The sequence below is a fragment of the Podarcis filfolensis genome (assembly GCF_964270895.1).
Source record: "Podarcis filfolensis genome assembly, chromosome: W".
In the NCBI taxonomy this organism is placed as follows: Eukaryota; Metazoa; Chordata; class Lepidosauria; order Squamata; family Lacertidae; genus Podarcis; species Podarcis filfolensis.
Genome location: NC_139619.1, coordinates 18,658,565 through 18,677,074, shown reverse-complemented (window position 1 = coordinate 18,677,074; position 18,510 = coordinate 18,658,565). Strand labels below are relative to the sequence as shown.

The following is an 18,510-nucleotide window of genomic DNA, read 5'->3' as shown; positions in this document are numbered from 1 at the left end:
GAAAACAGGACACTTCCTTGATCTAAAGTTCCAGACAGAGAAATGCATCCAACTCAATTCTACTCAGAGTAGACTCACGAAAAGGAATGGACCTAACTGAGATATGCACAACCTGGCCCAAGTTATAACAGAAAGAGGAAAAAGGAGATGGCAGAAAACTGCAGAAAGAAGAGATGGTAGAGCAAACTGGAAGAATGAACATAGGAAGCTGCCAGTCAGACTACCAGTAGATCTTGCTCAGTATTGTCTATACTGACTTGGCAACAACTCCCCAGAGTTTCGGGCGGGAAGTCTAATCCAAATCCTAGCTGGAGATGCCGCTAAGGATTGAACTGGGGCCTCATGCATGCAAGGTAGATGCTCTACCACTGAGGTACAGCCCTTCCCCAAAGAATGAGAACACTGAGGTACAGCCCTTCCCCAAAGAATGAGAAGCCTAGCGACGGAATGGTAAAAGTTTTATAGCTGTGGTAATTCAAGAAATAACTCCCTGGTGAATGCTGTGGCTGCTGGGAGTTGTAATCCAAAACCTCTGGAGAGTACCAGGCTGACCAAGGCTGATTAAGGTGTTATATTTGCAGTGTGTTTGATTTTGACATGTTCCTCCCAAACAATGCTTTGGAGGCATAACTGAGTTTCCAGCATTACAGGACGTTTCTCCTTCGTGTGCATTATTGATAGATGATATTTCAGCAGCATGTTGGCAAACCGTTACCTGCGAAGGGGGTCCTTTCGCAACCAAGGGCATCTGCTTGGAACTGCAACAATGGCAATATATTGAGCACCATCTATTAGAGTGCCATGTGTACTGCAAATGAAAGCAGGCTGCCATGGCAGATCTACTAACCTATTTTCCCAGGCTCATTCTGCCCTAATAAAAAAGATTACCAATAAAAACACTGATGTGGATTTCAGAAGCGCTTCATGGTTGACTGCTGAGCTCCCAGATTTAACAACTTTGGGGATTTAGTAGTTGAAGCAGCCATCATTCCCTCTAGCTGCCAATTTGAGTTCCATCAGATTCTGCATTCAGAGGGCCTGGGAACTCATGAGAATCCCAGGGATACACGTCTGTGCACGATCCTCCTGTATTCTCCCCTGTGCCACTGTATGTGTGCAATCAAATTAATAATGTTGCTGGTTACTTAGCAACTACAAACTCCCTCCCCTTCATGATTCTATGAGTTCTCTTTGATGCTTTCCCTAGTTAAGTTACAAGGGCTGAACATAACAATACAAGGGCCAAACTACAAGAAAGAAGATTCCACCTAAACATTAGGAAGAACTTCCTGACAGTAAGAGCTGTTCGACAGTGGAATTTGCTGCCAAGGAGTGTGGTGGAGTCTCCTTCTTTGGAGGTCTTTAAGCAGAGGCTTGACAACCATATGTCAGGAGTGCTCTGATGGTGTTTCCTGCTTGGCAGGGGGTTGGACTCGATGGCCCTTGTGGTCTCTTCCAACTCTATGATTCTATGATTCTATGATTCTATAAACTCAAAAGACTCTCCCCACCCTCCTTTTTCCCTCTCTCCTCCGAGCATCCGCTGTCCGCTTGTATTCTAACTTTGACCTTTCCAAGTTTTCCATCAGCATCCTATGCAGAAACTCCACTTCTACAAACTCTTCAGCTGCAGGTACCAACAATCTTTATTCCCTCCCAGGGAAGGCCCTGGGATGCCTCCCATAGTTTGCCATGAAGGGCGACACCCCTGTAGAGGTGTGCACTGCATTATTATCTGCAAATTCAGCCAAACTTAATTTCTCTTCCCAGTTGTTTTGCTGATGACTCACATAACATCTCAAGTATTGCTGCAAGATAGCATTCACCCTTTCTGATTGCCCATTCGTCTGGGGATGTCTAGCTGAGGTGAAGTTTACTTCCACCTCCAGCAGCTCCATTAACTTTCTCCAGAAGCGTGAAGTAAACTGACTTCCTTGATCCGTAATTAGCCTAGAGGCCATCCCATGCAACCTGAATACGTTGTCCATAAACAGCTTGGCTGTTTCCTGAGCAGAAGGTATCTTGGTGCAGGGTATGAAATGCGCCATTTTCGTCAGCATGTCCACTACCACTAGAATCACTGTTTTCCTCTGAGATACTGGCAGGTCTGTGATAAAATCCACGGTTTGCTAGGTGTGGGCAAAGGCTGGAGCAACACTGCAGACGCTGCCCTTTCCCCTTTTGCCCTTTGGCAAACTGCACAACCCCTGAAGTACTCTGCTACTTCCTCCTTAATTTTGGGCCACCAGAATTCCTTGGTAATCAAGTACAGAGTCTTATTATGCCCAAAATGCCCCGCTGTCGGATTGTCATGATGTTGCCTGAGAATTCTTGCTCTCAGCTCTCCATCTGGCACATACAGCGCCCCCTTGTAGTAAAGCAAACCCTCTCTTTCTTCAAAAACCCCCTCTCTGCCTTCATTCTGTCTTACTTCTGACAGTTTCCTTTGTGCATACTCATCCTTTTCTGTGAGTACGTGCAGCTCCTGCTCCCTTACTACGGTGGCTGCGCATTGCCATTGCTCAGGTTCAAACACATACCTCTCCGTTGGAGCCTGTTGCTCTTCCATATATTCTGGCTTCCTAGACAGCGCATCTGCCCTCGCATTCTGCACTCCTGGCACATACCCTATCTTGAAGTTGAATCCCAAAAAGAACTGTGACCATCTTATCTGTCTTTGATTAAGAAGTCTAACCGTCCTCCAGTACTCCAGGTTTTTGTGGTCTGTATATACCTGCACCTGTTGCTGTGCCCCTGCTAAGAAATGCTTCCAAATTTTAAAAGCATCATAAATGGCCAAAAGCTCTTTGTCCCAGATCGTGTAATTCTGCTCAGAGCGGCTCAGCTTCCTGGAATGAAAAGCACACGGCCGCCAGTTCCCTTCCCTATCCTGCTGCAGCAACACTGCCCCTATGGTCCTGTCTGATGCATCTGTCTGAACCCTCATGGGTTTTTGTGGCTCTACATGTATCAGATACTCTTCTGAGACAAACACCTTCTTCAATTTTTTGAAGGCCGCCTGTGCCTCAGAAGTCCAACAGAAAGCCTTATTTCCTCTCAAGCAATCTGTGAGCAGTGTGGGCAGTGATGTGTGCGTAATTGGGTATAAAATTTCTATAGTAATTACTGAAGCCTATGAACCTTTGAACATCTTTCTTTGTTTTGGGCTGCTGCCACTCTAGCACGCTTTTCACCTTCCCTCTTTCCATGTGTACACCTTTTGCTGAGAGGCGGTAGCCCAAAAATTCCACTTCTTGTACATGGAACTGGCATTTCTCTAACTTGGCATACAACTTATGCTTTTTTAACCTCTCCAATACCTCTTTTACATGCTTCACATGCTCCTATTCCGTTTCTGAGTAGATCAGCACGTCATCCAAAACACACACACACAATTTTTGTACAGCAATGACCCCAATACGTGCTGTATAAAGGATTGGAATGTGGGTGTGCCCGCTTGTAAGCCATAGGGCATAACAAGGAACTCATATGATCCAAAAAGGGTATAAAAGGTGGTTTTCCACTCATCTCCCTCTCAGATTCTGATCAGATTATACGCTCCCCTCAAATCCAACTTAGTGAAGATCTTACCAGTCCTAACCCTCACCAATAGTTCTCCTATCTTTGGTTAGGGATAGGCTATAGGTACAGTCACGGAATTTAAACGTCTATAGTCACAAACCAAGCGAAGTTGATCAGTGTTTTCCTTACCTACAAAGAAAACTGGGGAACCTCCTGCTGCAGTGGATTCCCTAATGAAACCCTTTTTCAGGTTCTTGTCCAAGAACTCCTTCAGTGCTTGTGTCTCTGTCTCTGACATAGAATAAAGCTTTCCAGGGGGTAATTTGGCCCCTGGCACCAGGTCTATCTTGCAATCATACTCTGTGTGTGTGGGGAGGTAACTTATATGCCTCTTGTTCACTAAAAACATCGCTATAGGCAGCATAGTGATGGGGTATGCTTACTTCCACCTTGTGGACCCCTTCCCTTTCCACATTTGCCCCCCTTGCTCCCACTGGTTTGCCTTGCTTCTCCCCAAAACAATGTTGGACACAATGTGCCGAAGCAAAAGTGTGTGATCTCTGGTGCCAAGCTATAGCAGGGTCATGTTTGGCCAACCAACTCATGCCCAGTACCACTGGGTGTCCACTCAGCTTGGTCACATGGAAAGACAGCGTCTCTGCATGGTGATCCACCTCCATCCTCATGGGCGGGGTCTGGTGAGAGACATCCCCTGCCACTAGGGGTCGTCCATCAATCGTCTGGACCTGTAAGGGAAAATCTAAAGGGATTAGTGCCATCCATTGTTCCAGTGCCAAGTCTATGTCCATGAAATCCGTAGAAGCTCCAGAATCAACCAAGGCATGAACACTGAGGTGGCGCCCGTTTGGGAGTTGTAGTTTCACTGCCAAAGTGATTCCAGGGACTTGAGCACCGGCTTGGAGACCTCTCAGTTCTTCTCTCCCTGGCTGTGGGCCTCCACTTCCAGCCAGGCTTTCCCGTTTCCCTGCTCCTGCCCTTGTGCTCCGTCACCTTCCTTCACCTCTGCTCTTGACAGTGACTCCCAGGCTCGTCGTTTTGGGCATTGCTTGGCAATATGCCCTGGCTGATTGCATAGGAAACACTTTCTGGTCTCTTTCCAGCCCCTCCTCTCCTCCTTGATTGCTGTGCCAATGGTCAAGGTGGTTTTGGCACGCACAGCACCCAATTCCATTGCCTCCTTCTCATCCTTTCTGGGCCTGCTGTCAGCTTTACGTTCTGGAATTTCAGGAATGCGATTTTCGCGCCAATGTTTCCCTGCTGTGCTCTTTCTTTCTGCTGCCCGAGCTTCCTCTCTCAACCCAATCTGAAGGCAAACCCTCACAAGTTCATCAAAGTTAGAGGATTCTGGCATTCTGGCCAGCTGGTCTTGAACCTCTGCGTTCAAACCTCCTCTAAAAATTGCTTCCACCAGTGGAGAATCCACAGACCACTGTAGCTGGTGTATTAATGTAGCAAATTGCGCCCAGAAAACTCTCACTGGGCTGCTATCCTGTTTCAGGCCCAGGAACTGTTGCGATGTAACTGTCCTGCCTCTAGGGAGGAGCTTTTCTCTACATCCAGGAAAGCTGAGTTCTTTGTCTGTGAGTTACTTTCACTTTTCTACCGAGAGACGGAGAGACACCATGCCTGCAGTCTCTGATGGTCTGTTTGTTATTTTACCATTCTGATGTAAATAAAGCTGTTAGAGGAACAACAGTGTGTGGACTCTCTCTTCTGCAAGCTCACTCACACAAGAAGCACTCGCTGTACCGCTCTGCTGCAAGTCCGGGATTTCTGTTGCTGTGGAAACGTACCGGACCCACAGGTTATGGAAGTTTTCCAGCCACGTTTGTGTTGAGTGTGAGGAGAGGAGAAGTCCAGCTCTTAGATCCTGTCTGCTGTTGTGGAAAAAGCAGAGGCAGTCCGATCTCGCTGGTGAAAGCAGGAGCCTGCTGGAGGAGACATCTTTGAAGCAACCAGTTGGCAGAAAGCGTGAGTAAGCTTACAGCCCCGGGAAGATGGCAGAGGCCAGGCTCACGAGACTTTCACCATTCCTTTTAAGAGGCTTAATGGGTGCAATTGGGAGGACTGGTCAAGAAGAGTGAAGTATTGGCTTTCGGGCAAACAGCTTTGGGATTGCACCCAAAATGAGCCGCCAGTAGCAGCTGCTGGGGCAAATGCTGCTGAGGTTGCCAGAGTTATGGCTGCAGTCAAGAAAGACCAGAAAGCAATGCCCCATATAGTACTTGCCCTGGAGGCTTCTCAGCTGCCCCACATTGATGGATTATTGACTTGCAAGGGGGTCTGGGACTCATTGGTCAGGGTACACCAAAGAACCACGGCTGGTGCCAAGATTCATGTGACACGCTCCCTTTTTCAGATGAGGCTGTCTCCAGGGGAATCGGTACGAGATCACATTACACAGATGCTGTCTATTTTTACTAAGCTGCGGCAGCTGAATGTACCTCTCCCTGATGAGCTCAAGGCTTACATCCTGTTGAGCAGTTTGGACAGGAGCTATGAGAATTTAGTTTTGACCTTGGAAACTATGCCACCTGAGCAGCTTAGTCTGGATTATACCACAGGGAGACTTTGTGATGCAGAACAGAAGAGGCAGAAAGCTGGGGGGCGAGCAGGCACTGACTGTGCCCCCAGGAGCTGTGCCCCCAGGAGTGGGGGTGCAGCGAAAAGCAATGATGAATCTGTGAAAGCTTTTGCTTCAAGATGTTGCTACAGATGTGGGTCCCCCTCCCATCTCGTGAGAGACTGGCCGGTAGAGGAATCCAAGGTCGTCTCGCGTAGCAACCAGATTAGCTCAGCGGCGAGACGTGGGAAAGCTCACAAAAGTTCCAAGGGAACTGAAAGCAAGGACAAGTCTTCACAGTATCATCTTGCGGCGAGCATGACAACAGAGACCAGCTCTACCCATAGCAACGCGCTGAGCTGGGTGGTGGACAGTGGAGCTACTCACAAACTCGTGCCCTCTAGTGGTCTTCTGAAGAACTGCAAGGCTGTAAAAAGTGGACGAACTGTTACACTAGCAGATGGGAGCAGACGTGCTTTGACTATGTCTGGCTCACTGTATTGTTCTTTTTTACAGCACGAGATTGAGGCTTTTGTCGTTCCAGAGATGTCTAGCTGGCTTCTATCCGTGGCTGCCCTTGTTGCCGATGGTTTTAGCATTTGTTTTGAGAATAATATGTGGTCTTTTTCCAGGGGTGGGCGTCAACTGTTCAGTGTTGAATGCAAAGACAGGCTGTTTGTGGTAGAAACGCCTATTGCAGGTAACAGTCCCATTGAGTCAGCACACATGCAGTGTGCCAATGTTCCAACACATGATGGCTGTCAGCATTTATGGCACAGACATATGGCACATGTTAAGAAGGTCCCGGGGTGCACTGAGGGATGCAAGATGAAGGCATGTGATAAGTTTTTAGATCACAGAGCTTGTAAGCAATCCAAGGTAAAAACGTGCTCTTACACTAGGTCTAACAGAGTGACAACCAGGCCTTTTGAGCTAGTGCATGCAGACTTGTGTGGCCGTATGCCAGTAGCCTGTCTGGGTGGGGCCAAATACATACTCTCAATTGTGGGTGATTTTTTGAGGAATTCCTGGGTCTTCACGATTAAAAACAAAGGTAAAGCTGCAGCATTGGTGAAAGTCTGGATCTCTGCTGTAGAACTGCAATTCTCTTCAAAGGTCCAGAGCTTTCAGTCTGATCGTGGTGCAGAGTTCACCGGGTCTGCGCTGCAGAGTTTCTTCCGCCAGAAGGGAATACGCCACAGGCTGACAGTGCCACACAGTACCCAACAGAATGGCATTGCTGAACACAAGAACAGAACACTTCAAGAGGCTGTTGCGTCTATGCCCTTTGATTCTGGGCTCCCCCAAACGCTTTGGGGCCGAAGCCTGGAAGTGTGCTTCTTTTTCTCAGAATCACTCATTTTGTTCTGTTGTAGGGGCCACACCTTCTTTTCTGCTGCATGGAAAGAAGCCCAAAGTGCATTTCTTCCATGTTTTTGGTTGTGAGGCTTGGGTTCTTGTGTCAAAGGCCAAACACAGAAAGAGTGGACCAAGGTCCAGGAAGATGATCTTCTGTGGGTGTGAACCAGGGACCAAGGGGTGGAGATTTGCCTATCCAGAAGGCAATCAGTCCAGGCTTCTAGTCAGCAGAAGTGCTGAGTTCTGTGAGCAAAGTGCGTGGACACGCACACATAGGAACCCAGATATACTGTCAGAGAATCTGCTTGACTCAGCTGATGAGGAAGAGGTGGAGCCTGATCCTGCTGCTGAGGAACAGAGTCCAGAGCAGAAGCAGCCTAGAGCCTCTACTAAAGCTGTCAAGTCAGAGCCAGAAAGTGCACCGTCCTCGCCCACAGGTCCAGTTGAGAAGTTCAAAAGGCGCAGCAAATCAGAGGGGGAGCTCTCCGACGCCAAGGACGATCTAGCTGGCCCTGGTGGATCAGAGGGGGTACCTGAGCTCATGCTGAGGTGTTCGACTGGGGCCACTAAAGGTAAACCACCTGACAGGTTTGAGGCCACAAGTGTATGGGTTGGAGTGGCTCAGTGTGAACCTAAAAGTTTTGAGGATGTTCAGAAACTGCCTCAGGAAGAAGCCAGCAAATGGCAAAAGGCAATGCAGAAGGAGATGAGCTCAATGGAGTCTCTAGGTGTGTTCTCCCTCACAACGTTGCCGGCTGGCAAACAGGCTGTGAGCAACAGGTGGGTTTATTGTCTTAAACCCACAGCAACTGGAGAACCGCAGTACAAGGCTAGGTTAGTAGCCACAGGGTTCACACAGCGGAAGGGGCTGCATTACATTGAGGCGTATGCTCCTACTTCCCGAAGTGAAACTCTGCGCATGCTCTTAGCCATTGCTGCACAAAGAGGTTCGCTGGTGCATCACTTTGATGTGGATGTAGCCTACTTGAACTCAGACCTCCAGGAGGAGCTGTACATGCTTCTTCCTCCAGGGTTTGAGGGCAATAGGCAAGGCATTGTGTGGAAATTGCACAAGTCAATTTACGAGCTAAAACAATCTGCCAGGAATTGGAACTTGTGTCTGAATGAAGCCTTAGAGAAGCTAGGTTTCAAGAGGAGTCTTGCTGACAGCTGCCTGTACCTGAAAGGGTCAGGAGAGTCACAGGAAATGATCTTAGTTTTTGTCGACGACATTGTATATGTCTCAAAGGCAAATAAACAGGTGGAAACGTTTGCCAAAGAGCTTGGAAAACGTTTTCAGCTCAAGAACCTAGGTGCAGTAAAGATCTACCTAGGTGTGCAGATAGACAGGACTGAAGATGGAAGTTTCTTGCTCAGTCAGAAAGGCAAGATTGAGCAGTTGCTTGAGAAGTTCAGAAGTTCAGAGGTCAGGACACCCATGGAGACAAGCTACATGAAAGACAGTTAGCAAGTAGAACGCGCTGTGTTCGAAAATACTGAGCTCTTTCAGTCAGCTCTGGGTAGTCTGTTGTATCTGTCCCAGTGGAGCAGACCTGACATAGCTTTTGCTACCAATCTGCTCAGCCGGGAAGCTACAAACCCAAGTGTACAGGTCTGGAATGGTGTCAAGCGGGTACTGTGTTACCTGCAAGATACTAAAGACTTCTGTCTCAAGCTGTCAGCCAAAGGTGACGTCAAATTGATGTGCTGGGCAGACAGTGATTGGGCGAACCTGGAGGACAGGAAGTCTGTATCTGGTATGGTGGAGAAGCTCGGGGACTCTTTGGCTGGGTGGAAGTCCCGAAAGCAAAGTCTCATAGCGCTCTCCTCTACTGAGGCTGAGTTCAGTGCACTGTCTGAGATTTGTAGGGAATTGGAGTTCTATGTATGCTTGGTTCAAGAGATCTGTGGAGAGTGTTGCTTGCCCGTTATAGTTTGGGAGGACAATCAACCCTGTCTGACGTTGGCAGAGTCTGGGCAGTTTAAGGCCAGAACCAAACACCTAGACATCCGTTTCCAAAATGCGTTTCAGAGTGTTCAGTTGGGATTGGTGCAACTGAAGTACTGTCCCAGTTTGAAGAACCTGGCAGATGGGTTCACGAAACCGCTGACCTTCCAGCATCATGGGGAGTTCTGTGAAGGTCTGTGTTTGGGGTAAGTGGTCACACTTACACGCCCCCAGTGCAGGACAAGAGGGGGTGTGATGTTTGGAGCTTACAGGGTTAACAGCTCTGTGTGTGTCCTGCATCTAGGGAGGAGCTTTTTTCGACATCTGGGAAAGCTGAGTTCTTTGTGAGTTACTTTCATTTTTCTGCCGAGAGAGACGGAGAGACACCATGCCTGCCGTCTCCGATGGTCTGTTTGTTATTTTATTGTTCTGATGTAAATAAAGCTGTAAGTTAGAGGAACAACAGCGTGTGGACTCTCTCTTCTGCAAGCTCACTCACATAAGAAGCACTCGCTGTGCTGCTCTGCTGCAAGTCCAGGAATTCTGTTCCTGTGGAAACATACCGGACCCACAGTAACCTTAGTACGTACGGCACTTAGAAACACAGTGTCCATCATATCTGTGAACTCCTTCACATTCCTTAGCGCTGCATGATTTCCAGCCATCAAAGGAACCACCCACTCTTTAGCATTTCCTTCTAAATGAGCGGTTATAAAGGCAACTTTCTCCTCATCCGATCTAAAGTCTTTCCTTCTCAGTTCCAGCACATATATCATCTCAGTTCTGAAGCTAGAGTATCGCTGGCTGTTACCATCAAATTTACTGAGGTGCAAGGGGATAGTCCTGCTAGCATTGTTCGCTCTCTCTGCTTCCAATAGTGCAAGCTGTGTCTCCAGCTTGCCTGCAAGTTCTTCGACTTGCGCCTGCAACAAGAGGTTCTGCTGCCAGACCATCTCCATCAATAACCCTCCTCCGGCTCCCCCAGCTGCTCCCTTCAGCTGTTCGGACATACCTTTTGTGGCTTTTGATGGGTCTTTCATGGCTCAGCTGCCTTCTGCCTTTGTGAAGAGAATGGAGACTCCCAGAATGCTGTGATGGCTTGTGAATGCTCTTTGCAATAAGTACCTCTGCTCACTCAGAGATATATATACAGTCTTTATTTTACATATGTACAGACAGCGCATTACAATCATGCATCTGAATCCTCCAGTTCAGATTCTGGGAGTGGCCTTCACCGGCTTCTCCTCCAACAGAAAAGGCGGGGAAGTTTCATGTGATGCCTCTCCCCCCTCCTCTTTAACTCCCTCCTTTCCCTGGCAGACGGAATAGGCATTGTCTCACTATCTGTGCCAGAACTTCCTGTGCGGTGTTGAGGCTCTGGTTCAACATCTGAGAGCCTTTCCGCCTCCTGGCTTTCCCCTCTTTCCTCAATCGCCACTTCCTGCTCACCTCCCTCTGCCTGTTCCTACTCCTCCCCTGCATTCTCTGGCAGTACCATGACAACAGCACACAGACACAAAGCCAATCTTTCAGCATTTTTTTACATCTAGAAGAGATATGGGGCAGGGACAGAAACATGCATGATTAACCCAGCCAAGGCCAGCCCATGTCAAGACAAGAGTGCCATCAGTCTGAGCTTGCTGCTAGCCTCCAGCTGGTCACCAGCAACCTTACCTTGTGCATGATCTTGCGGTTGTAGAACATGACTTTGTCTCTCTTGCAAAACATGTACTGAGGCACATGTGGCTGAGGTTGCTCTGAAAGAGAGAAGGCTCATCATCCTGTAGCTCCTTTGTGAAGAGTGAGAGCCTAAAACACACAAGCGCAGCTTGCCCACTTACCCCTGTACAGCTAAGCCACTGCCCTGGATGGAGAGAAAGATCAGGCCAATACACTCTAATCTCTCCCCCTGGGGCAGAATGTTGGGAGGCCCATTTATGTTTTGAGATGTTTGTAGGCTCCAACATTTGGGTGGTGGTGGTGGGGCTTCTGACAAGATGCCCTCAGTAGACATCCTCCTCACCACTGTCATTACCATACATTTGCTTGCTTGTTTCCTCTGGACCCAATCCATAAAACTGCCCAGATGGAGAGACCAAGGCAAATGGAGGGTGCTGTTTTCTCGCTTTTGTCACCACCTACATGCTCAGAGAAGGGCGGGTGAACAGGTGCCATCAGCAAGGTAAAGGAGGACCAGCATGGAGGAGTCATGACCCAAGCTCCAGGTGCCCAATGAGGCAAGACCCTACCACCATGTTTCCAGAGTTTATGATGAAAGCACACTTCCAGGGCATGCTCCTAATAGGATGGTTTTTAATGCTACCTCCAGAGGTATGAACTCCAAATCCCAGCAGCCCCAGCCAGAATGGCTAATGGTCAGGGATGATGGGAGATGTAGTTCAACAACATCTGGAGGGCTACAAGTTCCCCACCTCTATTTTTTATCTTAAAGGGAGAGTAGATAAGAAAACAAGAAAGTAAGAAGTAGTATGCTGTTTGCTTTTTTATGTTACCGCTATAGTAAGAATTCACAGCATGTTTTTGTTAGCTGCACAAGTTGAATAGATAAAAAGCACTGGAGGGGAGTACTGAAACCTCCTCTGGCCTGAAGAGAAGCTGGGCTCAATCCAACACTAACTCAACAAGTGGATGGTGGAGCTCCGTGCTTTATTTACATGCTCTTTTGAGCATTAATATGGGATCACACTGCAAAGGAACCCTCCAAATTCTATGACAGCACGTCAGCTCTCAACCAAAGTGATCAGACTTACTTGATTGCTTCACCTTCCTGTAAACAAAATACACAACGATCCCAATGAGCAGCAGGGCAACTGTTGCACCAATGATTATTCCAGTTAACTGTGGGAAGAAGAGACAAGAGGAGTCTTAGGCATTGACATTCTTCTCCACCTAACCCTTTCCTCAAGCCGTACTAGGAACACATTTCTGGGGAGGAAAACATCTGTTGCAGCTGGCAAAGTCAACCAAACAACTAATTATTATTTGTTCCATTTATTTAAAGTGTGATTTCTAAACCATCTTTCATCAAGAGAGATACCAGGGTCATTTACACATCTGTCTTTCTGAAACATGGTGGATAACATTTTTCACTCAGAGGGCTGCATTCCCTTTTGGGCAACCTTCTGGGGGTTAAATGCCAGTGACATGCTACACTTAGACCATTATTGGATACAACCATATATTTATTGTATTGTCATCTTGAGTTTTGTGGTTCCCCTCTAAATACCATATCATAACTGACTGTCAGAATTGACTGTGCTGTTGTGCTTTGGTGAGCAGTGGCGTAGCGTGGGTTGTCAGCACCCGGGGCAAGGCAAGTAATTTGCGCCCCCTAACCTGTGGATTTGCGCCCCCTAACCCTACCCCCAGATGTTGCGCCCGGTGCGGCCGGCCCCCCCTGCACCCCCCACGCTACGCCACTGTTGGTGAGTGTGACAAGTTTCAGCCATCCTCCTCAGCTTTGGAACTGGAGGGCAGGGCAGGGATGTTGGTTTACTCAGGACAGAAAATAAGAAGCACTTCTTCACACAGTGTGAAATTATGGCCTTCATAACCACAAGATGCCAATTTGAGATAGCTTTAAGAGGGGACAAAGAATTTTTTTCTCCTCTCATAACACTATAACTCGTGGACATTCAATAAAGATGAATGTTAGGACATTCAGGGCAGATACAAGAAAGTACTTCTTCGTGCAATGTATAATTAAACTATGAAATGTGGTCCTGCTGGAGGTGGCAAAGGCCACAAACTTGGATGGCTTTAAAAGAGGATTGGACAAATTCATGGAGGATAATTCTATCAATGGCTACTAGCCATGATGGGTATGTTTTGCCTCCACAGTAAGAGGCAGTATGCTTCTGCACACCTCTTGCTAGAAACTGCAGAAGGGGAGATTGCTCTTTTCCTCAGGTCCTGCTTGTGGGATTCCCCACAGGCATCTGGCTGGCCACTGGAAGAACAGGATGTTGGACTAGACAGACCAATGGCCTATTTCGGCTGCAGACTCATGTAATGTTCTTATGATTAGACATATTTATGAAGAATAAGGCTAGAAATGGCTACTAGCCATGATGGTTGTGTGTCGCCACCATGATCAGAAGTAGCATGCCTCTAAATATTTATGATTGGGGTACACTGCAGCAGGAGGGCACTGCTACCCATACGCTGCTTGCGGGCTTCCCACAGGCATCTGAACACCATGAGAATAGAATCCTGACCTAGATGGGCCTTTGGTGTGATCCAGCAATTTTCTTAGGTTAGTTCTGAATGTGATTCAGGGGACTGTCCCTGACCCTGTGCTACATTTTGAAAGCCCCAGCTTGAAGGCCACACATATGCCTCCTCTTGGTAGAATGTCATGACTTAAACATTTTGAGTTGGCCACCAAGCCCAGTTACAATGTGGGCCACAAAAAAAAAAGAGTAAGTTATAACACTCCTCAGTTTTCCCACAAAAGAACTTCTGATTAGGTTACCATAGTAAAGGCTGGTCCATTAGAGCAAATGAGGCACAGCCTCATGAACCTCAGTCTGCCCAGACAGCCCTCACGTGTCCTGCCTTCTTACAACCAGTCCAGGGGATGGCACTGTTGGGATGCAGCCAAGGAACCGGGGGCAATTGGCAGGCCCCCAGCTGGCCCCAGCCCACTGGCCGGTGTGCCAGGCGATCTCCAGTCCTTGGATCAGCATGAAACTGCGACCCGAGCTTCAGATGCCTTCAGAATCTGAGCACGCAAGCCAGCAGAGTAAAACGCTTTGCAACAGAAGGGCAGGGAGAGGCTGTGTGAGCATATTTACAAGCAGTTTATTCAGAATATGTTAGGACAAAGGAAACATATCTTCTCTCCTTCACTTCCAAAGCAAGAACAGCTAAAAGCCATAGCTATACACAAACGGAAGTTCCCAGCAAGCTATGCTGGAGTGTAAATAGGCATGTGACGCACAACAGTCATGCCTGTTCCTAAAGGTAGAATGGAATATTCTAACATCCTCCCCCTTTCCGTGTAACCTGTGTCACCTGTGTCGCAGTATTTCAACCCAACTGCAACCGCTGTACATAAACCTTAAGTTGTTCTCTGTTAACAACCTTAGACAACAGATCTGCAGGAATTTTGTTTCCTGGCATGTAGGACACCTGAATGAGTCCTTTCTGGACTCCCTTGCACAATGTAACTTAATCTGCAAGTATTTGGTTCTTTGCTTGCAACTCTCTGAGGCTAGAAAAGCCAAACAGGACCTGTTGTTTTGATACACCTGTATAGGATACACCATAGTAAAGGCTGGTCCATTAGAGCAAATTGTTGGTTTCTGTGTGTTGCCACTGTGCAGTGCTTGGAGTCACAAGACTCTGTTTACATTCCAGAGATTCCATACTGTTGGAAGTCTCACGGGAGACAGATGTGATGTTACTGGTTTCCTGTTACTTTGTTGTTCAGTTGCTCTCTGCTTTCACAGAGAGGGGATGTGTTTCTTTTCTGTCTGCGTCGCTAGAAAATAAAACCTTGCGATGTAGCTCATAAATCTCATCACTTCTGCTGCTTTGAAACTCTGCTGAATGGGAACGTGCTTGGAGCCTTATCAGAGGCTCAGGTCGTTAATCACGTCGGAGGGCGATTCCGGAGGAGCTCGGTTGAACGCAGGTTCCGACACAAATGAGGCACAGTCTCATGAACCTCAGTCTGCCCAGACAGCCCTCACGTGCCCTGCCTTCTTACTTACAACCAGTCCAGGGGATGGCACTGCCTGTCAGCTATCTCATCCTCCTAAGTCTCAGTGTTGCCCTTTTAGAACCGATTCAGGAGGAGGAGGACAAAACTAGAATTGGTTGGCTCTGTGTCTCATTGGCTCTGGCTCCACCTACTATTGGGCTCCTTGCCTTCTGCTCTACCAGTACCAATGGGCACCAGCCACCACTACACCACTGAGGAGACACAAAAGCAACATAGCTACCTTCACACGTAAGATGGCACGAAAAATGGGGAGCACAAGACACTGCATAAAAGAAAGGATGGGGGCTAACAGATTGAGGTTGAATCCTGACAAGACAGAAGTACTGTTTTGGGGGGACAGGGGGCGGGCAGGTATGGTGGATTCCCTGGTCCTGAATGGGGTAACTATGCCCCTGAAGGACCAGGTGTGCAGCCTGGGAGTCATTTTGGACTCACAGCTGTCCATGGAGGTGCAGGTTAATTCTGTGTCCAGGGCGGCTGTCTACCAGCTCCACCTGGTACGCAGGCTAAGACCCTACCTGCCCGCATACTGTCTTGCCAGAGTAGTGCATGCTCTAGTTATCTCCCGCTTGGACTACTGCAATGCGCTCTACGTGGGGCTACCTTTGAAAGTGACCCAGAAACTGCAATTAATCCAGAATGCGGCAGCTAGACTGTGACTGGGAGTGGCCGCCGGAACCACATAACACTGGTCCTGAGAGATCTGCATTGGCTCCCAGTATGTTTCCGAGCACAATTCAAAGTGTTGGTGCTGACCTTTAAAGCCCTAAACGGCCTCGGTCTTGTATACCTGAAGGAGCGTCTCCACCCCCATCGTTCAGCCCGGACACTGAGATCCAGCGCCGAGGGCCTTCTGGCGGTTCCCTCATTGCAAGAAGTGAGGTTACAGGGAACCAGACAGAGGGCCTTCTCAGTAGTGGCGCCCACCTTGTGGAACACCCTCCCTTCAGATGTGAAGGAAATAAGCAGCTATCCTATCTTTAAAAGACATCTGAAGGCAGCCCTGTTTAGGGAAGTTTTTAATATTTAATGCTATATTGTTTTTAACACTTGATTGGGAGCCGCCCAGAGTGGCTGGGGAAACTCAGTCAAATGGGCGGGGTATAAATAATAAATTATTATTATTATTATTATTATTATTATTATTATTATTATTATTGCCTTCTGCTCTACCAGTTCCAATGGGCACCAGCCACCACTACACCACTGAGGAGACACAAAAGCAACATAGCTACCTTAATACGTAAGATGGCACGAAAAATGGGGAGTGCAAGACACTGCATAAAAGAAACCTGAAGCCAGATCAAGACCCAGTTAAGCTCTTTGGTGCTTTTCAGAAGCATCCTGTAGCCTTATTAGACTTTACCGACTGCTGGGGTTTGTGTTGCTCCCGGGAGGGAGGAAGGAAGTCAAATGACACCGAGGTCAAATGACACCCCAGGAATTCAAGCACGTCAGCTTATACACGTAAGTTGACATCCATGACCATAAACAGTTATTCCTGTTCCGGCACTCTTGACCATAAAAGGTTGTTCCTCTTCCTATACTCTTATCTTGGGGCAGGAGGTCACCAACTCTAAGAATGCTCGTGGCACCGTTCCCGGGTCTCTTGTCAGACTTGACAAGGTCTGTGCGTCTTTTGTGGTCAGGATGTAAGATAAGACCCAGACGCGCCATCCCTGCTCTACTGGAACTGGCATGGCCACTCATTGCCGTCACGGACTGATAAGGGAGAGGGCTTTGAGGACTTGTTTATACAGCTGGCTTTCTGTTTATGCATTGACTCAAGAGCTTAAGTTAATGCATTTTAGAAATGCTCCCTTGCAGGAGGAAAAATGGGGAGTTTGGGTCAGTTTCAAACTGACTGAACAGAAACCCATTCCTTCAATCCAAATTAAACAAACACACAGGCTCAAACGTTACCATAGTAGTCTGCATTTGATCTTGTACGAACTGAAGAAATTGTGTTCTTAGGTCTAAACTTGAGGAGTTGACCTAAAGGACAAGAACACCAAGGGTATAACACAGATTGAAGGCAACAGCTCCCCATCCCCCAGAGATGTGTCTAAATGAGAGTTTACAAAGCACATGTTGGCTGAGCTCTCTAGTTAAAGAGAACTAGAGCCATTCCCTGAGAGTAAAAGAATCCAAGTACAGTGGTACCTCTGGTAGCGAACGGGATCCGTTCCGGAGGCCCGTTCGCAACATGAAAAGAGCGCAACCCACAGCGGTGTGTCTGCGCACATGAGGGCTGTGATTCGCCGCTTCTGCACATGCGCGTGACATCATTTTGCGCGTCTGCACATGCACGAGCGGCGAAACCCGGAAGTAACCCTTTCCGGTACTTCCGGGTCGCCGCAGGACGTATCCTGAAAGAACGTAACATGAAACAGACGTAACATGAGGTGTGACTGTAGTTGGAAAATCAGACCCTGTGCTAATGCTTTCATAGTTGCCTTAATGTTGTGTTAGGGAGGGAGAGAAGGGAATCATCTGCCTTAAATGATGTTGTCCCCCTCTCATGCTGGAGCCAGGATGAAAAAAAATAATGATGGCTGGTACTCAGCTGGCTTGGAGTTTAGAACAGTCACTGTGGTATTATTATTATGCTATGCTCTATACCAAGGATGCCTCATCAATAATGAGGAAGTGATTGGATTCTGGAACAAGGAGGTTGGCGAGTTTCAGATGTTCTCTCCTTCCCTTGCAGCATGGAGACCTGGGACAAGATCTAAATAGCTATTTTAGAACCACCCAAAGACTTGGTACAAATTAGCATGATAAATACACACACTAACCCTCAATGTGTATAGAGTGAACAGAGTGAACAGCTTCAAGTTCATCTAAAAGATGGCAAACAGCAAGTAGTTGGGGGAGGGAGAAAAGCCTCAATATTTTATCAGGATGTTTATTTAGAAATCAAATATTCCTCAAGCAGTAAGTTGGATCTAAAAGATAACACTCAGAAAACACACTCACACCATTTGTATGTTTTATTATCATACAATATCACCTCTCTGCATGGCACTTTATTAAATTAAAGGGCTTACAAATCTGTAAAGTCACACAAAGGAGACAACAGAGGCAGGGGGGAGGGGGAAATGGAAGCAGCGTTGAACCAGGGAAGAATAGGCAATTATTCCAGTTGCATGTATACAGTACAAGGGAAGAATAAGCAAATATTGAAGTTACATGCACTTAGGTTTAGCAGGCATAAGGCATAGTATGAGAACTAGCAGGTAAATACCAAATTCTTCACAGAAGTGGGTTTTGAGGAGGAATATGAAAAAGGTAAGAGATTGGTCAGTCAGAGGCATTCTCAAAGACAATTTCAAAGAGCGCTAAAGG

General features: G+C 47.5%; 2 protein-coding genes across 3 annotated transcripts in view; both read right to left on the bottom strand.

The window, feature by feature from the left end:
- Window positions 1-18,510, bottom strand: part of LOC310753859 (ubiquitin-conjugating enzyme E2 A) — a 416,921-nt gene that overhangs the window by 305,033 nt on the left and 93,378 nt on the right. The window lies entirely within an intron of this gene.
- LOC310753858 (patatin-like phospholipase domain-containing protein 7) overlaps window positions 1-18,510 on the bottom strand; it is a 30,343-nt gene that overhangs the window by 761 nt on the left and 11,072 nt on the right. The window contains exons 2-4 of one of the 2 annotated variants that reach the window (XM_083595222.1): window positions 17,086-17,157; window positions 12,185-12,272; window positions 11,088-11,170 (exon numbers count right to left, since the gene is read on the bottom strand). In XM_083595222.1, coding sequence (XP_083451348.1) covers window positions 11,088-11,170; window positions 12,185-12,272; window positions 17,086-17,157 — 243 coding nt within the window. The remainder of the gene's footprint in view (window positions 1-11,087; window positions 11,171-12,184; window positions 12,273-17,085; window positions 17,158-18,510) is intronic. The other variant, XM_083595223.1, reaches the window with a different exon arrangement.